The sequence below is a fragment of the Trachypithecus francoisi genome, unplaced genomic scaffold (genome assembly GCF_009764315.1).
Source record: "Trachypithecus francoisi isolate TF-2019V2 unplaced genomic scaffold, Tfra_2.0 Lachesis_group11, whole genome shotgun sequence".
NCBI lineage: Eukaryota > Metazoa > Chordata > Mammalia > Primates > Cercopithecidae > Trachypithecus > Trachypithecus francoisi.
In genome coordinates this window covers 19,688,261-19,712,610 of record NW_022681456.1, presented here as the reverse complement: position 1 = coordinate 19,712,610, position 24,350 = coordinate 19,688,261, and the positions used below count along the sequence as shown (strand labels likewise).

The 24,350-nt window shown below is 50.2% G+C and overlaps 1 protein-coding gene across 3 annotated transcripts; it reads left to right on the top strand.

Moving 5' to 3' along the window:
• Positions 1-480: 480 nt before the first annotated feature.
• On the top strand, positions 481-21,395 carry SDSL (serine dehydratase like). 3 transcript variants are annotated; one of them, XM_033220482.1, is made up of 9 exons: positions 643-725; positions 5,342-5,461; positions 6,485-6,679; positions 6,943-6,982; positions 7,690-7,829; positions 12,528-12,616; positions 13,723-13,950; positions 19,870-19,994; positions 21,005-21,395. In XM_033220482.1, exons 3-9 carry the CDS (start codon positions 6,506-6,508, stop codon positions 21,196-21,198), a joined length of 990 nt encoding a protein of 329 aa, XP_033076373.1. In that variant the 5' UTR covers positions 643-725; positions 5,342-5,461; positions 6,485-6,505; the 3' UTR covers positions 21,199-21,395. The 3 variants fall into 3 exon arrangements, with proteins under 3 accessions (XP_033076372.1, XP_033076373.1, XP_033076374.1); XM_033220481.1 differs by lacking the exon at positions 5,342-5,461 and having other exon boundaries at positions 481-725; XM_033220483.1 differs by lacking the exons at positions 643-725; positions 5,342-5,461 and adding an exon at positions 1,877-1,918.
• Positions 21,396-24,350: the final 2,955 nt, after the last annotated feature.

The window sequence follows — 24,350 nt, the reverse complement described above, 5'->3', positions numbered from 1 at the left end:
CCTGAGGTCAGGAGTTCAAGACCAGCCTGGCCAGCATGGTGAAACCCCGTCTCTACTAAAAATACAAAAATTAGCTGGGCGTGGTGGCAGGTGCCTGTAATCCTGGCTACTCGGGAGGCTGAGGTGGGAGAATCACTTGAATCTGGCAGGCGGAGTTTGCAGTGAGCCAAGATTGCACCACTGCACTCTAGCCTGGGTGACAAGAGTGAAACTCCATCTCCAAAAAAAAAAAAGTTTCCTTGTCCTTGTTTTCTCATCTCAGACCTAAGCTGACCCCAACAGTGGCTCAGGGGAAATGGATGGCATCCGGGACAACCACTAGACCTAAAATGAGAAGATATGGAGATGCCTACATCCCGGAAGAGATGGCCCAGGGCCAGGGGTAGAGGCTGTCTCTGCCCCTTGCTGGCTGGGAAGCTTTGGCCAAAGAAGTTCCCTTTTCTGAATTTCAGTTTGCTCATCTGTCAAATAAGACAGGGTGGCGCATGAATCAGTCATAGGCAGTGCCCAGGAAAGCAGTGAGGGTTGCTCTCATCCCCTCTCCTCCTCCATCTTCACCTGGAGGTGTAGGGTCTGGAGCTTTCTCTTTAACAAAGGAGGAGGGGCCTAGGTTGCCGGAAGCTGCCTGAAGCTGGACAGAGCTGGTTCCTGGACAGAGCTGGTTCCCGGGCAGGCTGGAGGGCAGGAGCTGGGGCCACGCTGGTCTGAGATAGTGGGGCAGGGAGGTAAGGGGTCTGGGGCCAGCTGGGGCCCCTGGAGCTCAGTGTGTGTGTGAATGAGAGGCTGCAGGAGTTTGGGAGGCTTTGGGCAAAGTCCAAGCTGAGCAGGTGGGAGTGAGAGGGGCTGAGCATGGTCTAGGCCCTCCTGGGAATGTCGATTGAATTCGGGGTGCCCTACTGAAGAAAGTGTTGTGCTGGGGACCCTGAGGGGTGAGAGCAGGTTCTGCCTGCCAGAGGGGCAGGGCTGGGCATTCTGCCAGCTGAGGGGCCAGCCCGAGGTGTCCCAGCCCTGGCACCAGGGATTTGGCTGTGGAGTGCCACCAAGGTGGCCTCTGGGGAAAGACTTCGGGGACAAGGGAGGTGGACAGCATTGGTGGTCCTTACCTCAACTCATAGACGTGACAGGTAAGGCCCAGTGACAAAAGGGACTTAGCCAAGGTTGGCACGCCTGGGACTTGAGCCTAAGCCCCCTGCTTTCCCCTGGGTTGTTCCACAGCAGGGAGGACCCAGGTCCCCTATTTCATCCCTGGTGGCTGCCATACTGGACAAGAGCTCTGTGTCCCCTGGCCAAGACAGCTCAGTCTCAGACCTCAGGTGCCTGATGGAGTCTGGGGTTGATAAGGCTGTTGGCAGCTTGGGGCTTTTTCATTTAACTGATTCCTGCTGTCCTCTTGTGAGTCAGTATAACCAGGAGGGCTGGGGAAGCCTGGAAACTGAGCCAGGAGCATTCGGTTCCAAAGGACAATTGGCAATAAATATTAAATGCCTGCAGCTTTCATAATAGCAATGATAACACTACTATATTCGAGAAAGTATAGCATTGCGGTTAATGGCAGATGCCAAAGACACTGCCTGGTGTGAATTCTGGCTATGCTGTTTCTAACTATGTGACCTTGGAAAAGTTATTTAATCTCTCTGGGCCTCAGGTTCACTGTCTATAAAATGGAATCAATGGTGAGTTAATGGCATGCCTGTTGTGAGCCAACAGGTGGCTCGCACCTGTTATCCCAGTGTTTGGGAGGCAGAGACAAGAGATTGACCTGAGGCCAGGAGTTCAAGACCAGCCTGGACAGCTCAGCAAAACTGCATCTCTATAAAAATTAAAATATCAGCCGGATGCAGTGGTGCATGTCTACAGTTCCAGCTACTCAGGAGGCTGAGGTGGGAGGACTGCTTGAGCCCGGGACTTCAAGGTTACAGTGAGCCATGATCCGCGCCACTGCACTCCAGCCCAGGCAGCACAGTGAGACCCTGTCTCTAAAAAACACACCAAAAAAAAACAAGAAAGAGGAAGGATTATGGAGTAGGGGGCGTTCATCCTGACAATCCCAGGATCCCCAGGGGCAAAATCTGGGGCTTTCACCAGAAAGGAAGAGACCCATTTCCAAGTGGACAGACACCCAGCATGGGTGCCTTTACCATGCAGGCTCATTGAATCCTCACAATAGTCCTGCCATGTACACGCTCTTCTTGCAGTTTGTTGTGTGGTTGGTTTGTTGTCGTTTTTTGGGTCTTATTTTTTATTATTATTTTTTGAGACAGAGTTTCCCTCTCACTGTCCAGGCTGGAGTGCAGTGGCGCGATCTCGGCTCACAGTAACCTCGCCTCCCAGGTTCAAGCGATTCTCCTGCCTCAGCCTCCCAAGTAGCTGAGATTACAGGCATGCGCCACCATGCCCGGCTAATTTTGTATTTTTAGTAGAGACGGGGTTTCTCCATATTGGCCAGGCTGGACTTGAACTCCCAACCTCAGGTGATCCGCCCGCCTCGCCCTCCCAAAGTTGTGGGATTATAGGCGTGAGCCACTGTGCCCTGTCTCGGTTCTTAGTTTTAATGGTCACTTCCTCTAAGAGGTCTTTCCTGACCTCCATACCCAAAGTAGGTCCCCTTGTTCTTCTCTTTAGGACTCACTATATGCCTGTTTCCCTCTTAGCAGTTTTCAACATTTCTGATTATTTTGTTTGTCTATGCAGTTATTTGTTCAGCGCCCATCTCCTCATCAGACTATAAGTCAGCTCCAAGGTTGATGTCTATCTTGTCCACTGTGGTATCCCCAGTTGCTAGGTCAGGGCCTGCACCTTGTAAGTGCCCTGTAAACATGCTAAAGTAAGGGTGAGCAGGTCACCATGCTCAAAGCATGACACAAGGTATCAGTGAGATAACGTCTCCAGAGGACTCAGCCAATAACTGGCACATAGTACGGACTCAACAAATGACAGATGTTATTCTCTCTCTCTCTTTTTTTTTTTTTTAAGACAGAGTCTCGCTCTGTTGCCCAGGCCAGAGAACAGTGGTGCGATCTTGGCTCGCTGCAACCTCCGCCTCCCAGGTTCAAGCAATTCTCCCACCTCAGCCTTCCAAGTAGCTGGGACTACAGGTGTGCACCACCACACCCGGCTAATTTTTATATTTTTAGTAGAGATGGGGTTTCACCATGTTGGCCAGGCTGGTCTTGAACTCCTGACCTCAAGGGATCCACCTGCCTCAGTCGCCCAAAGTGCTGGGATTATAGGCATGAGCCACTGCACCTGGCCAATGTTATTCTTACTAATTTACACCACAACCTGTGAGTTGGGGACTGTTTTTATCCCCATTTTAGAAAAGGGTAAACAGGCACAGAGAAGTTGTGACACTTGCTTGTGTCACACAGCCAGGAAGTCAGAGCTGGTTTCTAATTTTTGTTTCCAATCGACGCCAAAGCCTATGCTCTTGGGGTCCAGGATTGAGCTGAGGCCAAAGCTGGAGTATGCTGCATTTGGGGATCAGTGATGACCCATGGGCTTCTTTTCCCTGATGCCCCAAGCTGAGAGGTGCTCTGGATGGGACTGGGAAGAGGTGGTTCAGGCTGTACCCTGCCTGAGAGGGTCCTGAGAATTCTCAAGGCTATTCTGACCAGGGCGTGGGGTCAAATTCAGGGCCAAGAGAGCCCGATCTCTCTGATCTTGAACTCCAGCCATGACTTAAGGGTGGACAAGAAGTTTAAGTTTGTGAGTGGGAAGGGGAGGTTGCAGCGCTCCCCCTAGCGGCCAACAATGGAATGGTGGGGACCGGCCGAGTGCTTTTCTGCCTGGGAGAAGAGGGGCTGGCTGTATTTGTTCCTTTTTTTTCTCTACTATTTTTCCTCCCTCTCATTTCCTCCTTGTCTTCTTTTCGCCCTTTCCCACTGGTCCATTCACTCACAGCTCCTTGGCTTCAAATCTCTCAATGGGCTGAGCACAGTGGCTCACGGATGTAGGCCCAGCACTTTGGGAGGCCGAGGTGGGCAGATCACTTGAGCTCAGGAGTTTGAGACCACCCAACATGGTGAAACCCTGTCTCTACAAAAATACAAAAAACTAACCAGGCGTGGTGATGTGTGCCTGTGGTCCCAGCTACTCGGGAGGCTGAGGCAGGAGAATCGCTTGAACCTGGGAGGCAGAGGGTGCAGTGAGCTAGGATTGCACCACTGCACTCCAGCCTGGGCAACAGAGCGAGACTCCATCTCAAACCACCACCACCACCACCACCACCTCCACCTCCACCTCCACCTCCCAATGGCTTTCCCTTGCAAGTAGAATTTGAATAACAACCAAACTCCTCTCTGTGGGTGGGAACCCCCTGCCGGCACCCCTGCCCACCTCTCTGCCCTCACCTCCTACCCTCACCTCCTGCCCCAAACCCCTTCTCTCTTCGTTGGCAGCACCCCAAGTGCATTTCTCCCTCGAGGTGGTCCTGGTGCTGTTCTCTGCAGAAACTTTTCCTCTTGGCTCTCTTCCTGTCATCCATTTCAAAGTTCCCCTTTCAAGAACCTACAGATGGAGAGAGAGTTAAAAGACCCCTCAGCCAATCCGAATTCACGGATCTGATTTGCATCCTGATTCAAACTGCGAAAAACCCCAAACCACAACCAACCACAGAATCAGCCACTGATCATATTTAATGTGATGATTTGAAATGTGAACAATTACCATACACTAGATGATATGAAAAAAATTATATTTTTAGATGTGATCATAGCATTGTGATTACATTTTTTAAAAAATTAGCCTCAGTGAGGTATAATTTACATAAAATAAAATTAGCCCACTTTAAGTATAGAATTCAATGTGTTTGAACAAATGTATGTACAGTCATGAAACCATATGGTTACATATAAAAAAAGGAGTTCTTAGGCCAGATGCAGTGGCTCACGCCTATAATCCCAGCAGTTTGGGAGGCTGGGGCAGGAGGATCCCTTGAGCCCAGGAGTTTGAGACCAGCCCCAGCAACATAGTGAGACCCTATCTCTACAAAAAAGTACAAAAATCAGCTGGATGTGGTTGTGTTCGCCTCTAGTCCCACCTACTCAGGAGGCTGAGGTGGGAGGACTGCTTGAGCCTGAGAGGTCAAGGCTGTAGAGAGCTGTGATTCCAGCACCGCACTCCTGCCTGGGTGACAGAGTGAGACCTTGTCTCAAAAACGCAAGTTCTTTACCTCTGGAGATACATGCTGAAATATTTACAGGTGAAATAACATAAAATAAAAATATAATAGTAATTAAGGGGTAATAATGATACAGGAAGGGGGGTGGGCACCGATAGGGAAGCGAGTTAAACCATGAATTGATTGCTGAAGCTGAAGGGTTTTTGCTTGTTTGTTTTTGAGATGGAGTCTCGCTGTCACCCAGGCTGGAGTGCAGTGGCACAACCTTGGCTCATTGCAGCCTCCGCCTCCCACGTTCAAGTGATTCTCCTGCCTCAGCCTTCTGAGTAGCTGGGATTACAGGTGTGTGTACTATCACTCCTGGCTAATTTTTGTATTTTAAGTAGAGACAGGGTTTTATCATATTGGCCATGCTGGTCTCGAACTCCTGACCTCAAGTGATCTGCCTGCCTTGGCCTCCCAAAGTCCTGGGATTACAGGTGTGAGCTGCTGTGCCTGGCCAGCTGAAGGTCTTTATATAGTTCTCAATACTTTTACTATGTTTACATTTTCCATAACAAATGTTTGTACAAAGCTTTCCTCCTGAGAGATGTCTTTCCTGACTGTTCTCGCTACAATAGCACCCCATACCCTCTGCAAGTCACTCCTATTTGAAATTCTGCGACTTTTCCTAGTGGGAGGTTTTTATGACTCGTGGGTCCCCAAAACTGGAAATGCCTGGCACATAGTAGGTGCTCAACAAGTATTTTCTGACTGATGAATGAATTCTCCCACTCTCTCACTCATTCCTCGCCACATACTGGCCACTTTCTTTTTTTTTTTTTTTTTGAGACGGAGTCTTGCTCTGCCACCCAGGCTGGAGTGCAGTGGCCGGATCTCAGCTCACTGCAAGCTCCGCCTTCCGGGTTTATGCCATTCTCCTGCCTCAGCCTCCCGAGTAGCTGGAACTACAGGCGCCCGCCACCTCACCCGGCTAGTTTTTTGTATTTTTAAGTAGAGACAGGGTTTCACCGTATTAGCCAGGATGGTCTCGATCTCCTGACCTCGTGATCCACCCGTCTCGGCCTCCCAAAGTCCTGGGATTACAGGCTTGAGCCACCGCGCCCGGCCATACTGGCCACTTTCTACATCCCTGACACAGCCACACTTATAGAATGAAAGGACTGCAGGCCAAATGTCTTTGACCAGCTAGGGAAACTGAGGCCCAGAGAGACGCAGATACTTGATGGGGCTCTCACAGCTCGGCAGCTGGCTGGAGTGAAGGCCACCTAAGCCAAGGGCTTGCTCTACCTTCCCCTCCCTTGTCCCGGTTAAGGGAACTCTTGACGGGCAGTGCCTGGGTGGTGAACTTCGTGTCCTCCGCAGGCTATCTACCTGGTCTCCAGAATGGATGGCCCTGTGGCGGAGTGTGCCAAGCAGGAGCCCTTCCACGTGGTCACGCCTCTGTTGGAGAGCTGGGCGCTGTCCCAGGTGTCTGGCATGCCTATCTTCCTCAAGTGTGAGAATGTGCAGCCCAGTGGCTCCTTCAAGATTCGGGGCATCGGGCATTTCTGCCAGGAGGTGAGGGTGTGTGGGCAGAAGGGGAGAAGTGAGGTTGTGCAGGAGGGAGGGAAGAGTGAGGGGTGTGGGCTGGGGATGGGTTTGGGCAGGAGGAGAAACATGAACTCATGCAGATGGGAGGGGAGAGGTGAGGGCAGAGCTGTGGGCAGGATGAGGGGTAAAGGCGTATTGGGAGTGGGATGGGGAGATTCTAACCCCATTCTACATAGGCCATCATGACACCTGCTTGGGTTAGCCCTTAACCCCATTCCTTCTCTTCCCAGATGGCCAAGAAGGGATGCAGACACCTGGTGTGCTCCTCAGGTGACCCCACCCTTTTTTGTTTCATGGGGGTCCTCAGGGCAGAGGTTGGGGGAGGAGGAGCTGGCTGGAGCAGCAGTAGATGTCCAGGGTTGGTCTCCTCTTAAAGGTACAGCCTCAGCAAGGTCATTGATGAGATGACTACTGTGTACATCCCATTCCTAGCCTTCTCCCATAGTTCAGGACTCATGGTGGTAGCAAGTGCTAGAAACCCAATTCATTTAGGTTTAAGCTACAGGCTCTAAGAATGGAAAATTCTTGGGATAAGTGACTTTCAGGCACAGGGGGATCCGGGAGCTCTCCACTCTGTCTCTCCTCTGGGCTTTGCGCTCCTGTATATTAGCTTTATTTTTAGGTGGGCCTCATGGTAGCAAGATGACCGCCAGGAATTCCAGCCTTGCATCCTACTGCCCTCCGAACCCTAGGAAAAAGGGAGCACCCCTTCTCGATGCCTTGCCTCAATCCTGGAATTGGTCTTTTTTGGCCCTGCTTGGGTGGTGTCTTCATCCTTGAACCAATCATGGGTTGGGGGATTAGGTTCTGATTGGCTCAGCCTAGATCATGTGTCCCCCTCTCCAATGGAGGAAGGAGTCAACGGGGCATATAAATGTTGGGGAGGAGTGACTCTGAAGGGATATGGAGGGGGAGGGAAAGGCATGTTAAAGGCCAATGCAGCTCTGCTCACTGCCCCTTTCCTCCTTTCTGCACAGGAGGTAACGCGGGCATCGCTGCTGCCTATGCTGCTAGGAAGCTGGGCATCCCTGCCACCGTCGTGCTCCCTGAGAGCACCTCCCTGCAGGTGGTGCAGAGACTGCAGGGGGAGGGGGCCGAGGTTCAGCTGACTGGAAAGGTAAGGGCCCCGGGAAGGGGAAAACCATCTGGAGTGGGCTGCTCTCCTTCACCCCACCCCACCCCGTCTCCTTTTCCTTTCGATGAGCTGTGGCTGGGACCCAGTCCTCTCTCAGGATAGCTGAGCTGAGGAGGGAATGAGGTGGGATGGTGTGGAGGGCTGGGACCTCCCAACTTGCCTCTGCCCACCCTGAGAATACCCTCCATGTGTGAACCAAGAAAAATGGGAAGCTGGCAATGGACAGGAGACTGTCTGTCTCCTTACATCCTTACCAGCACCTGGTATTATCTACTTTTCACATTTTTGCTGTTAGATAAGACAAGAAGTATCAAGATGATGGCAGCATCAGTTTTCATTCTGAGACCACCCCAGTAGAAATGGTATCCTCTGAGAAAAATATCACTGGTTCCCTTTGTTCCCAAAGAAACAGAGACACAGATACAAAATCTTTCTTCTGGGAAGAAGGAAAAAAATCATTCAAATAATGGAAAACAGATTTTTAAACATCTTGAAATTAAAACTAAAAGCCAAACTATGGTACCCTAAAACTGGTCCCAAATACTTCCTGTATATAGTTTCTTCTCTTTCTTCTGTCCTTCCTTCTCTCCCTCCCTTTTTCTTTCCTTCCTTCATTATTTCCCTCCTTCCTTCCCTCCTTCCCTCCCTCCCTCCCTCCTTCCTTCCTTCTCTCCCTTCCTTCCTTCCTTCCTTCCTTCCTTCCTTCCTTCCTTCCTTCCTTCCTTCTTTCCTTCCTTCCTTCTTTCCTTCCCTCCCTCCCTCCCTCCTTTCTTTTTCTCCTTCCTCCTTCCATTTCTTCATCTATCTAACCATCCTTCCATACATCACCCTTTCTCCCTCCTCTCTCCCTTCTTTCCATCCATCCATCCATCCATCCATCAGATATTCATTGAGCACATATTCAGTGCCTGCTATGTTAGACATTCTAGAAACACAGAGATAATAAGACATGGTCTTTATACTCATAAATTTCAGAGTATTATGAGGAGACACACAGGTAACCAGATGATGGTAACAAAGTGTGAAGAGTGTTGCCACGGGGGAAGCACAGGGCACCAAGGAAGTCAGAGAGAAGACATGTTGTTTGAATCAGCTATTGTTGCTTGGTAATGCTGCATAACAAACAACCCCCAAATAGCAGCAGCTTATGAGAAACATTGCTTCTTATGCTTTGGGTCTGTGGGAGGGTTAGAGTGGTTCTGCTTCAGAATGTGGGGAAGGAGTAAGGTCTGCAGATGTCCCCTGTGTGTTCTCCAGCCAGTGGCCACTGGGCACACATTCTTCTCAAGGGCAGTGGCGAGAGGGGTGAGAAGAAACACGTGATGCCTCTTTAGACCTCAACCCAGAACTATCACACTGTCAGTTCTGCCATATGCTGTTGGCCAGACAGCTGAGACCAACATCAGTGGGGAGGGGACATGTGCTCCAGCCACTCTAGTGAGAAGAACAGCAAAGCCACATGGCAAAAATAAAATTAAACAAACAAACAGACAAACAAACAAACAAATAAGTAGATAGAGAGATAAAAAATCTGGGCACTGTGGTGTGCACCTGTAGTCTCAGCTACTCAGGAGGCTGAGTTGGGAGGATCACTTGAGCCCAAGAATTTGAGGCCAGCCTGGGCGACACAGTAAGAATATGTCTCTAAAAACAGTAACAAGCCACATGGCAAGGTGTGGGTGTATGATTCTAATAGAGGGAGGGAGTGGAGAATTGGGCAGTGGTCAAACCAATGGGCTGTGCCTTAGATTTGGCGAAAGGATCCAGGAAAGGCTCCTGACTGAGGGTCCCCAGGGTTGGGTATTGAAGGAGAAATCTGAGTCCGCACAGTGGAGAAGAGGGAGGAAATGATCTGAGTGTGAACAGAGGAAAGGGTGTGGGTGAAGGCGTGGTGTGGATGAGCACACGCATTCAGGCTGAGCCCAGCATGGGGCGGGAGATGGTGAAAGGTGAGGCTGAAGAGAGGAGAGTTGCTCCATCAGGCAGGGTGGCTTGTAGGTGAAGCTAATGTGTTTCCATCTGAGGGCACTAGGGAAGCATGAAAGGAGTTTGAGCAGGGGAGGGACCTGGTTAGATGTTCACTCTGCCCGCTCTGGGGCAATGCAGGAGAGGAGCCAGAGAGGAGGCTGCTTGGGGCTCTACAGGTGAGAAATGTCAAGCACTACACAGGTGTGAATCTATTTTTTTCTTTAGTTTTAATTTCAGATTCAGGGATACATATGCAGGTTTGTTACATGGGTATATTTCATGATGCAGAAGTTTGGGCTTCTAATGATTCTGTCGTCCAAGTAGTGAACATAGTACCTGACAGGTATCTTTTTTTTTTTTTTTAAGACAGAGTCTTACTCTGTTGCCCAGTGGCAGATCTTGGCTCATTGCAACCTCCGCCTCCCAGGTTCAAGCAGTTCTCCTGCCTTGGCCTCCCAAGTAGCTGGGATTACAGGCACCCACCACTACACCCAGCTAATTTTTTTTTTTTTTTGAGACGGAGTCTCGCTCTGTCACCCAGGCTGGAGTGCAGTGGTATAATCTCCCCTCACTGCAAGCTCCGCCTCCCGGGTTCATGCCATTCTGCTACCTCAGCCTCCCGAGTAGCTGGGACTACAGGCATCCTCCACCATGCCCAGCTATTTTTTTTGTTGTTGTTGTATTTTTAGTAGAGACGGGGTTTCACCATGTTGGCCAGGCTGGTCTTGAACTCCTGACCTCAGGTGATCTGCCTGCCTTGGCCTCCCAAAGTGCTGGTATTACAGGTGTGAACCACCGTGCTTGGCTGACAGGTTTCTTTCCTTCCTTTCCTTCCCTTCCCTCCCTCCCTCCCTCCCTCCCTTCTTTCCTTCCTTCCTTCCTTCATTCCTTCCTTCCTTCCTTCCTTCCTTCCTTCCTTCCTCCCTTCCTCCCTTCCTCCCTTCCTCCCTTCCTCCTCTCTCTCTCAGAGTCTTGCCCTGTCACCAAGCTGGAGTGCAGTGGCGCCATCTCGGCTCACTGCAACCTCCGTCACCCGGGTTTAAGCGATTCCCCTGCCTCAGCCTCCTGAGTAGCTGGGATTACAGGTGCACACCACCACGCCTGGCTAATTTTTCATAGAGACGGGATTTCACCATATTGGCCAGGCTGGTCTTGATCTCCTGACCTCATGATCTGCCCGCCTTGGCCTCCCAAAGTGCTGGGATTACAGGTGTGAGCCACTGTGCCCGGCTGACAGGTATTTTTCAACCTCTGTCCCTCTCCCTCTCTCCCCACTTTTGGAGTCCCCAGTGTCTATGTGCCCATGTGTACCCAGTGTTTAACTCCCAGTTATAAGTGAGAATATGCAGTGTTTGCTTTTCTGTTCCTAAGTTAATTCTCTTAGAATAATGGCCACCAGCTGCATTCATGTTGCTGTAAAGGACATGATCTTCTTCTCTTTTATGGCTGCATAGTATTCCGTGATGTATATGCAGCACATTTTCTGTATCCCTCCACCGTTGATGGGCACCTGGGTTGATTCCATGTCTTTGCTATTGTGAATACTGCTGTGATGAACATACAAATGCAGATCTTTTTGGTAAAATTGTTTATTTTCCTTTGGGTAGATACTCAGTAATGGGATTACTGGATCAAATAGTAGTTCTATTTTTAGTTATTTGAGAAATCTCCAAACTGCTTCCTATAGGAGCTGAACTAATATGCATTCGCATCAACAGTGTATTTTTTGTTTCAGTAACTCAGGGGAGTGAGACTCCTCTCTTCAGCCAGATGGGAAATTCCTTGCAGTCAGAGACCATTTCTTGGCTTCTGTCCTACTGAAGAGTCCCCATGCCTAGAACTGGGCACAGAGTAGGCACTGCAGAGGCCCTGAGGATGAGCAGGGGCTATTTCTGCCCCCCTTGTGACCCTCCGCCCCTCCCTTGGGAGAGGAGGCCATTGTCTATCATTTAGTTTCTGTATCTGGTTCCTGCTGAGATCAGGGGGCATGGGGTCCCTCTGAAATGCTGTCTTAGTTTGAGTTCTCCCCAAAGCGGGCCCTGAGACGAGAACTGGGGTGCATGTGGTTTATTTGGGAGGTGATTGCAGGAAGCATTGGTAGGGAGTATAGAAATGAGTCAGGGAAGGGAAGAAAGCCTGTCAATGGTGTGTGAATGAGCAGGGGACGTGGATCTCCGCCACAGAGGCCAAGCCAGTGAAAAGAGAAAACTCACTCTGCTGTGGTTGGCTTGGATCCATCATGGTCAGGGCTGGCCCTGTGTGCCGTCTCTCTGGCTGCTTGAACTCAACTAGCAGGCCATCAGCTGGGCCGTTGCTGGTTTTCACGGACACACTCTATGGTGACCAAGTTGCTATCTGGGGTTTGATTTTAGGGGGCTTCTCCCCTACTGGTTGGCTAGAAGTGGGCACATGTGGCTGACCTTAGAGCTGACCCGCTCCCAGCCTCCCTGGCTGGCCTGGCCTGGTTTTCATAGGGTGCCAGCAGGACAGGTCCCTTGGGTATTGCGGAAAGCACATGGCATCTGTTTGTCCACCTGGAAGTACTTGTCCAATTCTCAGGAGGCCTCTGGGCCCACACCAGGTCTGGTCTCATCTGCAGGGGTGTCCCCAGACTACTGGCTCCTGGGGCCACTAAGGAGAGCCTGGGCCTCTGCTCCGGCCTCCATAGCAGTCCCACTCCCAGCTCTCCTGAGGGTCTTGATTTCTCTGTAGGTCTGGGACGAGGCCAATCTGAGGGCACAAGAGTTGGCCAAGAGGGACGGCTGGGTGAATGTCTCCCCGTTTGACCACCCCCTGATATGGTAAGGCTGGCACCCCCCTCCCCAGGAGTCCAGAGCTGGGAGACCCTCACTGAGTCAGGGTCCTCCCATTGGGCAGAAGGGGAAACTGAGGCCCAGAGGGGAGAAGAGGCTTCAACGCCGGGCAGACGTGGGTTCGGATCCCACGTCTGCCCCCTTGGGAATTGTGGGACTTTGTGCAAAGCATCCCAGATCCTGTGCCTCAGGTTCTATGTGTGTAAAATGGAAGTGATAGTGCCAAGTCTCCTTTACTGAATATGTGCTTTGGGACCAGGTACCAGGCTAATGGGTCCTCCTGCACTGTTCCGTTTACCCTCCCCAAAGCCCTACAGGTGGGTGCTATTATCTCCATTTCATAGGTGAGGAAACTGAGGCATGTCGAGGTCAAACAACTTGCCCAAGATCACACAGCTAAGTACGTGGCAGAGACTCAGGGCGGCAGTGCCAGAGCTGTAGTCAGGCTGGTGCCAAGTGATATACTTGTCCGCTCTTAACCACACATTGCTGTTGCCTCTTTGCAAAGCTGGGGAGTGAGCTAAATGGGGTAATGTCCTGGAAAGGGCCTGGGAGGTTGATGGAGAAGGGAAGGGATGAGCAAACAAATCCGTAATAAAGAAAATGAATGAGGCCAGGCGCGGTGGCTCACGCCTGTAATCCTAGCACTTCGGGAGCCAAGACGGGTGGATCGCCAGAGGTCAGGAGTTTGAGGCCAGCCTGGCCAACATGGCAAAACCCTATCTCTACTAAAAATACAAACATTATCTGGGCATGGTGGTGCGCGCCTGTAGTCCCAGCTACTCGGGAGGCTGAGGCAGCAGAATCGCTTGAATCGGGGAAGTAGAGGTTGCAGTGAGCCGAGATAGCGCCACTGCACTCCAGCCTGGGTGACAGCAAGACTCTATCCAAAAAAATAAAAATAAAGAGAATGAATGAAGCTGAGTGAAGTCACTGCTGCAGGACTTCCTCTCCCCTTACTGCAGATGGGATGGGGATGGGTTTATGTATATGTGGGGGCAGAGAACCCACCCCTGGTAAATCCCCCCACCCCAGGAGCCATTGGGGCTGGGGTCCTCCCTTACTCTGCTCCTCCCTCTCACCCCCCTCCCCAGGAAAGGCCACGCCAGCCTAGTGCAGGAGCTGAAGGAGGTGCTGAGGACCCCACCAGGTGCCCTGGTGCTGGCAGTCGGGGGTGGGGGGCTCCTGGCCGGGGTGGTGGCTGGCCTGCTGGAGGTGGGCTGGCAGCATGTACCCATCATTGCCATGGAGACCCATGGGGCACACTGCTTCAATGCAGCCATCACGGCCGGCAAGCTGGTCACACTTCCAGACATCACCAGGTGGGTAAGGGCTGGGGACATTTGTAGGGGCTGGAGGGTGGGGGTACCACTGCCTAGGGCTTTCCAGTCCCAGCCAGTGGAGACAGGGGGCACCCAAAAGGCTGTCCTTCGTCCTGGGACTCCAACCACAGTAAAGTGGACCTGAGTTAGAAGGCAGTACTGAAAAAGGAGATGAAGAATATGATTCATTTAAACCTAATCAATTCATAAAACAAGCTTTCATTGACTTATCATTACAAAAGCAATCCATGTGCATTGCAAATAAGTTTGAAAATGTAGGCCAGGTGCCACGGCTCATGCTTGTAATCCCAGCACTTTGGGAGGCCAAGGCAGGTGGATCACCTGAGGTCAGGAGTTTGAGACCAGCCTGGCCAACATATAGTGAAACCCTGTCTCTACTAAAAAAATACAAAAATTATCTGGGCATGGTGGTGCACACCTGTAGTCCTAGCTACTTGGGAGACTGAGACGGAAGGTTCGCTTGAGCCCAGGAGTTTGAGGCTGAAGTGTGCTGTGATCGTCCCTGTGAATAGCCATTGCACTCTAGCCTGGGAAACTTAGCAAGACCCTGTCCTCCCCCATACCCTCCAAAGCCAATACATTTTAAGAAGAACGTGATCATTGAATTGAGGACCCACCCTAATCCAGTACAATTTCACCTTAGTTTAACTAATTACATCTGCAAAGACTCTACTTCCAAGTAATGCACATTTTGTTCTTTTTTTTTTTTTTTGAGATGGTGTCTCACTCTGTTTCCCAGGCTAGAGTGCAACGGTGCAATCTCAGCTCACTGCAACCTCTACCTCCTGGGTTCAAGTGATTCTCCTGTCTCAGCCTCCCAAGCAGTTGGGATTATTGGTATGCGCTACCATGCCTGGCTAATTTTGTGTTTTTAGTAGACCATGTTGGTCAGGCTGGTCTCGAACTCCTGACTTCGTGATGTATCCGCCTTGGCCTCCCAAAGTGTTGGGATTACAGGCATGAGCCACTGCGCCCAGCCTGGTTGTGCATTTCGGAAGGAGGCATGATTTAACCCAGTATGGGTACAATCTCTGTCCAGATTTTGTTAAACACTCATTGGATACTGGGACTTAGGATGTAATGTGATATTATAGCAAGGTGTGTAAAATCAAGACAGTTTTAAGTCAGGTTCCTTAAGCATCTATTGTGTACAAGGTTCTAGGTGGCCAATTGGAAAAACCTCAAGGGGATGATACCTGGACACGAGTCTCCTTCTCATCTTTCTGGTACCATTTCCACTCTTTCCTGGCCTGGCCTGCATCCACCTTCCAGCATTGCTGTGCTATCTTTGCCTGGAAATTCTTTCTTTTTTTTTTTTTAATATTTTTTTTTGGTAGAGGTGGGGTATTGCTGTGTTGCCCAGGCTGGTCTAGAACTCCTGGGCTCAAGCGATCCTCCCACCTCAGCCTCTCAAAGGGCTGAGATTACAGGCCTGAACCACTGTGCCCGGCCTCCCTGGAAATCCTTTGTACCGTCTTACTTCTAAGCCGTTGCTCGTCCTGACCCTGCCACCCGGAATGCCAGCCCTGTTCACCCTGAGGAAATCCTCTTAGACATCTTGGGCAGCTGTATCCTATCTGGAAGACCCTCAGGACACCCTGTGTGTGTCTGTGTCACTCTTTTGCTGTGCTCTGGTTTGGGCTACTGGCTGGGGTAGAGGAGCTAGAGGGTAAGGACTGAGTCCCTGATACCCATCCCAGAGACTGGCACAGCAGAAGCACTGAGGGAAGTTCCTGGAGTGTGATTTCTGTAGATGACACCAACATCCATCCAGGTGCTCTGACTGGGCACCTGGGTATCATATGGGCTCCCCTTGCCGCATTGAGTTCCATCCATCCTATCTCAACAATTCAGCTCTCTTCCAGCTTTTGTTCCCCTGAATGGGTGTAACAGCTCTCCCCAACCCCTGTGCTACCCTTGTTGCCTTAAAAAAAAAAAAGAAGGATAACATCTTTACTGAGATCTATTTCATATGCCATTCAGTTTACTTATTTAAAGTGTATGATTCCGGCTGGGCGCGGTGGCTCAAGCCTGTAATCCCAGCACTTTGGGAGGCCGAGACGGGCGGATCACAAGGTCAGGAGATCGAGACCATCCTAGCTAACATAGTGAAACCCTGTCTCTACTAAAAAATGCAAAAAAACTAGCCGGGCGAGTTGGCGGGCGCCTGTAGTCCCAGCTACTCAGGAGGCTGAGGCAGGAGAATGGCATGAACCCGAAAGGCGGAGCTTGCAGTGAGCTGAGATCTGGCCACTGCACTCCAGTTTGGGTGACAGAGCGAGACTCTGTCTCAAAAAAAAAAAAAAAGTGTATGATTCCGGCTGGGTGCAGCGGCTCACACTTGTAATCCCAGCATTTTGAGAGGCTGAGGTGGGCGGATCACTTGAATTCAGGAGTTCGAGACCAGCCTGGCCAACATGGCAAAACCCAATCTCTGCTAAAAAACACAAAAATTAGCCAGGCATGGTAGCATGCGCCTGTAGTCCCAGCTGCTCAGGAGGCTGAGGCAGGAGAATTGCTTGAACTCAGGAGGTGGAGGTTGCAGTGGGCCAAGATCGCACCACTGCACACCAGCCTGGGCGACAGAGTAAGACCCTGTCTCAAAAATAAATAAAGAAGTAAAGAAGTAAATAAATAAATAAATAATAAAGTGTACTATTTGATGGTTTTAGCAGGTTCACAGAGTTATGCAACCATCATCACGATCAATTTTAGAACATTTTCATCACCTTCAAAAGAAACTTCATACCCTTTGGCCATCACCCACTATGTCCCTTATTCCCCCACCCCAGCCCTAGGCAATTACTATTTTACTTTCTGTCTCCACAGATTTGCCTATTATGTACATTTCTTTTCTTTCTTTCTTTCTTTCTTTCTTTTTCTTTTGAGACAGAGTCTGGCTCTGTCGCCCAGGCTAGAGTGCAGTGGCGTGATCTCATCTCACTGTAGCCTCTGCCTCCCGGGTCCAAAGGGCTCGGATTACAGGCATGAGCCACTGCGCCCAGCCTACCTGGAAATCCTTTGTACCATCTTATGTCTGAGCTGTTGCTTGTCCTGCCCCTGCCACCTGGAATGCCAGCCCTGCTTACCCTGAGGAAATCCTCTTGTACTGGCTGGGCATCTCTTTTAGTAGAGACGGGGTTTTGCTATGTTGGTAAGGATGGTCTTGAACTCCTGACTTCAGGAGATCTGTCTGCCTCGGCCTCCCAAAGTGCTGGGATTACAGGTGTGAGCCACCGCGCCCAGCCTACCCTGGATGTTTCACTTGAATGGAATCATATGCTACGTGGTCTTTTGTGTCTGACTCTGTCACTTAGCAGCATATTTTCAAGGTTCATCCACATTGTAGTGTGTGTCTGTGTTCATTCCTTTTTATGGCCAAATACTATTTTACTGTATGAATAGATCACACTTTGTTTATCCAAACATTTGGATCCTTTCCACTTTTTGGCTATTCATTATTGTAAACAGTGCTGTTATGAACATCCATTTACAAGTTTTCGTGGATGTGTGTTTTCGTTTCTCTTGGGTCTATGCCTAGGAAGGAAATCGTTGATACCTTTGTTACCTTTGAGTCCTTTGCTCTGTCCCCAGCGGGCAGTGTGTCCTTCCTCCATTGCTAATCCACAGAACCCTTTTCTTCTTCCACTTAAACCCATCGATGCCTCTCCCAAGCTCTCAGGCTACAATGCAGACGCTCCCCACTCCACCCCAGCCACCGGCCTGTCCTCCAGTCCCGTAAGTGGGTAATGTTTCTCCCACCTCTGAGCCTTTGGACAGGCTGTTTCCTCTTCACAGCACACTGTTCCCCTCGTCCCGTTCTTCTTGAGCTCCTGGCCTCAGGCGAACCTACCACCTGGGTGCCCCAAAGTGCTGGGATTACAGCCGTGAGCCACCACCCTCAGCCACCACCCTACTCTTCTATGGGCTGGTTTATCCTTGTCTCTCACGTCTCAGACCCTCTCCACAACACTCCCCTTGGGGAGATGCCCCTTCTGATGTTCTCCTTCATACTAACTTACCACAACGTACATTTATGGACTGGTTCTTGTGTTTGCTTATTCATCACCATCTCTCCCACAAGTCTGTGCTCTTAAATAACCACAGTAGAAATAATAGTAACTGCAACTAACACTTCTGTCAAATTCACTAAGCATCAGCCTTGTTCTAAGCACCTTAAATATTTTAACTCACTTGGCCAGGTGCAGTGGCTCAGTCTGTAATCCCAGCACTTTGGGAGGCTCAGGTGGATGGATCACCTGAGGTCAGGAGTTCGAGACAAGCTTGGCTAATATGGTGAAACCCCGTCTCTACTAAAAATAAAAAATTAGCCAGGCATGGTGGTGTGCACCTTAATCCTAGCTACTCAGAAGCTTGAGGCAGGAGAATCACTTGAACCCGGAAGGCAAAGGTTGCCGTGAGCCAAGATGGCACCACTGCACTCCAGCCTGGATGACAGAGCAAGACTCCATCTCAAAAGAATTTTTTTTTTTTTTAAACTCAATCCCCATGATAATCTCATGAGCCCATTTTCAGTTGAAGAAACGAAGGTTCAGAGAGGTGAAGTGACTTTCCCAAGGTCACACAGCTGGCATGGAGCCAAGTTTCAAAACGAGGCAACCTGGCTCCAGAATCTGTGTTCTGGGCCACTCTGGGGTCAGAGGCTTTCCCAAAGGCTCTCCTGGGCCTGAAACACACTGCTCCAGTCACAGCAGGTGCCAGCAGGTAGTGATCCCAAGCACAGAGGTAAAGACAGTGAATTCTAGAGCCCAACTGCCTGGACTTAAATCTGTCTTCTGCTACTGATGAGCTGTGTGCCTTCAGCTAGTTACTTAACCTCTCTGAGCTTCTGTTTCTCTCCCTGTAAAATGGAGCTGATATGTTTTTAACTCAAAGGGTGGTTGAAAAGATTAAAACAATATCCATACATCCAGCACATTGTACACATTTAATAAACATTAGCTATTGGCCTGGTGTGGTGGCTCATGCCTGTAATCCTGACACTTTGGGAGGTTGAGGTGGGAAGATAAGGTGAGCCCAGGAGCTCAAGGCTGCAGTGAGCTAACAATACACCACTGCACTCCAGCCTGGGCCACACAGCAAGACCCTGTCTCAAAAAAAAATGTATCGATTTAGGTGGGGCACAGTGGCTCATGCCTGTAATCCCAGCACTTTGGGAGGCCAAGGCAAAAGGATCACTTGAGCTCAGGAATTCAAGACCAACCTGGGCAATATGGCCAGAGACCCCGCCACTACTGAAAATAAAATTTAAAAGAAAAAAATGTATTTATAGTATAGATGTGATATTAATGAATAACATGGAAAAGAATCCCTTTCTATGCTTGGCTTTCTGGGGTCTCCGGAAGGAATGGCTCGATCAGGGTTGCAGAGTCAGAGGCACTGATGCACAGTGTTACTCATTCAATGGACACATGATTTTTTTTTTTTCTTTTGAGATGGAGTTTTGCTCTTGTTGCCCAGGCTGGAGTGCAATGGCACGATCTCGGCTCACTGCAACCTCTGCCTCCCGGGTTCAAGCGATTCTCCTGCCTCAGCCTCCCAAGTAGCTGGGATTACAGGCATGTGCCACCACCCCAGCTGGTTTTTTGTATTTTTAGTAGAGACAGGGTTTCTCCATGTTGGTCAGGCTGGTCTTGAACTCCTGACCTCAGGTGATCTGCCTGCCTCGGCCTCCCAAAGTGCTGGGATTACAGACATGAGCCACCGTGCCCAGCAAGGACACATGATTTTTGAGTACCTCCTCTGTGACTTATAATGCTGAGCTCCAATCAGCCCATTGCAGGATAGGAGGGGGTGGCTGGGGCTGGGGAGAAACCTGATTCACCAGCTCTTCCCTGAGCCCCTGGTCTCCCTGCCCCACCCTGCTCTATCCTGCAGCGTGGCCAAGAGCCTGGGTGCCAAGACGGTGGCCGCTCGGGCCCTGGAGTGCATGCGTGTGTGTGAGATCCACTCTGAAGTGGTGGAGGACGCCGAGGCTGTGAGCGCTGTGCAGCAGTTTCTGGGTGAGTGAGCCCTGTCCTCCACCTGGGCTCAGAGACCGACGAAGTCCCTGCGTCCTCTAGCCAGAGTGTATTCTCCCTTATCTGTATCCTCAGCACCAGGCACTGGCTAGGTGTGCAGTTACTGTGTACTAAGTACACGTCGAGTAGATGGAAGCGGGTGAGGGTAAAGAAGGAGTGTATCTTGCTGATTCTAGCCCCCAGACTTTTGTACACGCTGCTCCTCTCTCTGGCTGGCCCTGCTCCCTATTGGTTTGATGTGACTAAGAGCTATCAGCCATCACGGCACCTCCTCCAAGAAGCCTCCCCTGATCACCCACCCCACCCTTCCTGGGTTGGGGACCTCCAATGTACCACTCCCTGTATTCATAACCTCCTGGTTCTTATCTCTCTACATCACAGATTGTGAGCCCCATGAGGGCTGGTGTGTCTTAGTCACTGATGTGTCCCTAGGGCCTTCCTGGCATAGGGCATGGCAGGTAGTAGGCACTCAATAGATGCTTGTTGATTGAAGGGATGAATGTATGAGTGAATGGAAAGGTGGATAATGGATAGATAGACAGTGGATGGATGGACGGATGGATAATGAAGTGATGGATTGATGAATGGTATAGAAATGAATGGATGGATGGACACATTGATTAATGAACATGTTGATGGATGGACATACAGTCAAATGATGGATAGGGGAATGGATGGATGGCTATGAATGGGTGGATGGATGGATATGTTGATGGATGTGTACACTGATGGATGGACAGATAGTCTAATGATGGATAGAGGAATGGATGGGTGGATAGAGAGATAAAAGGTGGATGGGTGGAGGGATAGGAGGCCAGGCTGATGGATGGGGAGAGCGTGAGACAAGTGATGGATTGCCAGCAGAGCAGATGAATGGCTGACTGGCTGGAGAGGAGAGATGGCTGCAAGGATCTGCAGTGCCCAGGGCCTGCTGAGCACCGAGTGGTTCTTCTTCCCTTTCCCTCTTCTCTCTATTTCCCTGATCCCGGCAGATGATGAGCGTATGCTGGTGGAGCCTGCCTGTGGGGCAGCCTTAGCAGCCATCTACTCAGGCCTCCTGGGGAGGCTCCAGGCCAAGGGCTGCCTGCCGCCTTCCCTGACTTCAGTTGTGGTCATTGTGTGTGGAGGTAACAACATCAACAGCCGAGAGCTGCAGGCTCTGAAAACTCACCTGGGCCAGGTGTGAGGGGTCCCAGCCTGGCCCCAAAGACCCCTGAGAGGCCCATGGACACTCCTGTGGCTGGATGAGGAGGGCTCAGTGCTGGTGGATGGCAGTGGAAGCTGCCCTGTGCAACGGTGCTGGCTGCCTCCTGAAGGAAGCCCTCCCGGACTGCTCCTTTTGACTCTCCAACAACTCTGGCCAATAAACACTTTCTGAGTTGAGTTTGTGACTGGTATGGATCCTATCTTTCCATGTCAATGAGCTCACAGGAGACACACCACAGTCCTGTTGCCACTTCTGTAATAAAGTGACTCCAAGCCCCATCTTAGGCAACAAAGCCAAGATGTGAAAACCTCAGTCTCTAAAGGAATTAAACCATTCTGAGATCTTAAATGGGCTTCCTTTAACTGGTGGACCAGCCCAGGTTGACCAGGTCAGGAAGGAGAGGGAGATGTTCTATCACTTCTCAGGCCTAGGCAGGAAAGGAAAATAACACCAGTCTTCATCCAGTGCTTGTTATATACCAGAAACTCTGCTAAGAACTTTCTGTTTGTTGTCTTCTTTAACATTCACAAAGGTACTAGGAAGTAAAACCATTATTACCATCCCCGTTTTACAGATGCGGAAACTGAGACTCGGAAAGTTTACATAACTTGCCCAAGATCACATATCTAGGATATGTGATCACTTGTCTCACTCTCCATCCATCAGCCTGATCACATATCCCTCCAACCATCCATCTTTTATCTCTCTCTCCATCTATCCATTCACCTACCCATTATTAGGCTGTCTGTCTGTCCATCCATCAGTGTATCAATCCATCCATTCATCCATCCATAATCCATTCATCCATAATCCATCCATCCATTCATTCATAAGCCATCTACCCATCCATCCATCAATTCCTCTATCATTAGACTGTCTGTCTGTCTATCCGTTGGTGTATCAATCCATCCATTCATCCATCCATCCATTCATTCACAAGCCATCCACCCATCCATCCATCAATTCCTCTATCATTAGACTATCCATCAGTGTATCCATCCATCCACATATCCATCCATTCATCTATAATCCATCCATCCATCCATCCATCCACCCATCCATTCCTCTATCCATCATTAGACTGTCTGTCCAACCATCAGTGTGTCCATCCATTCACATATCCATCCATTCGTCTATAGTCCATCCACCCATCCATTCATTCATCCATCCATTTTTCTATCCATCAATAGACTGTCTTTCTCTCCATCCATCAGTGTATCCATCCATCCACATATCCATCCATTCATCTATAATCCATTCATCCATCTATAATCCATTAATTCATCATCCTCTATCATTAGACTGTCCATCACTGTATCAGTCCATCAACATATCCATCCATCCATCCATCTATAATCCATCCATCCATTCATACATTGATACATTCATCCATCTAGCCATCATTAGACTATCTGTCTGTCCATCCATCAGTGTATCCATCAATTGACATCTATCCAGGTTCAAACTGATTTTCAGGGTCACTCTGTATTGCTTGGATCTGAACTCTCTGTGTGGGGGTGGGTGGTGGTGGAGTATTGAGGAAAGGGTAGGAAAGGGTAGGTAGGTCTGGACACACCTGTGGGTCATGGGAAGAGGCAGGTTCTGTGCCTGGAATTCGGAACCTCCGACTTCTGGGAAGTCTCTCTTAGAAGGGGATGGAAAGTTGCGCTCCTTTGAGCCACAGGGGGGCAGCAAAGTGTCTCCTATGGGGAAGGCTGGCTCCAGGCAGGAGAGACCCTCTCCTTGGGTTCTCCTGGTGGCTACCTCTTGTGGGGCCCTCACCTCAGCTGGACATGCTGAGGTCCACACGTTTGTGGCATGCAGGAACCTTTTCCAACCCCTCACCAGCCTGCCGAGAAGCAAAACTCAGAGAGTGCAGGGTCTGTGCAGCGTCACAGGCCCTGGCAGAACTTGGATCCTGGCCCCCCAGCGACGTCCTCTCTCCTGACTCATGTGGGCTGTATGACCTTGGGCTAGTGCCTTCCCTTCTCCAGGCCTCAGGCAGCACCTTGTGCTGTAGGAGGCTCACTTTCCACTTCCTACCTCTTTTCCTTTGCTCAAGCTGTTCCCTTTGCCAGATGCCTCTCCCTTTTCCTTCTTTGTTTTTTAGGGACAGGGCCTCGCTCTCTTGCCCAGGCTGAAGTACAGTGGCAGGATCATTAACTCACTGCAGCCGTGGACTCCTGGGCTCAAGGGATCCTTCTGCCTCAGCCTCCCGAGTAGGTGGGACCACAGGCATGTGCCACCATGCACGGCCAATTTTAAATTATTTTTTGTAGAGATGGGGTCTTGCTCTGTTGCCCAGGCTGGTCTTGAACTCCTGGGCTCAAGCCATCTTCCTGTCTTGGCCTCCCAGAGTGCTGGGATTACAGGCACCATGCCAACCCCTCCTTTTCTGAAGAGCAAGATTTGAGAGTGACCGTGACCTCCCTCTGTGCCCCTGCTGCCTTGGTCTCATTTTCTCTTTAACTCCAGATGCAGCTCTCGGTAGCCAGGGACCACCCCCCTCAACCCCGCTACCCATCAGCTCCAGAAACCCCCTGGAGCCAGCCGCATTTGCTTGGAGTCATGCTTTGTGAATTCCACAAATACAGGAGACATTAAGAGCACCAGAGCTAGACACAGTCAGACCTGAGCCTGGAATCTGTTCCTGCTTAGCAGCCTGGGCATCTTGAGCAAAGGATGCTCCTTCTCAGTACCTCAGTGTCCTCATCCGTAACATGGGTGATTGGAGGATTGTTACTGTGGACACGACATAGCTAGTCTTTCAATAAATGTCCATTCTTACTGTCTCCTGACCATTCTTCCCCAAACAATGAGAGGAACTAGAATTTATTCATGTATTGAGCACCTACAGTATGCTATGGTCTTCAGCAGCTGTTTCATTTAATAACCCACGTGGTAGATATTATTATTATCCCCATTTTTGCAGACGAGGAAACTGGGGCGTGGAGTAGTTCAGCCGCCTAGTCTGGGTCATCTAGCTGTATGGGAGCCCTGATATGTAGAAATCTGAAGCTCATGTGTCTAACTACTCAGGCTCGTACACCTCCTTTCCTTTGCTTAAGCTCTGTCCCCTGCCTGCCGTGCCTGCTATGCTTCTGAATCCTAAACGTTCTTCACAGCCCATT

Coding starts and splice junctions, on each gene's coding strand:
- SDSL (XM_033220481.1), top strand. CDS start 6,506: ATGGATGGCCCTGTGGCGGAGTGTGCCAAGCAGGAGCCCTTCCACGTG. Junction 13,951..19,869: donor ACACTTCCAGACATCACCAG/GTGGGTAAGGGC, acceptor TCTATCCTGCAG/CGTGGCCAAGAGCCTGGGTG. Junction 19,995..21,004: donor CGCTGTGCAGCAGTTTCTGG/GTGAGTGAGCCC, acceptor TGATCCCGGCAG/ATGATGAGCGTATGCTGGTG.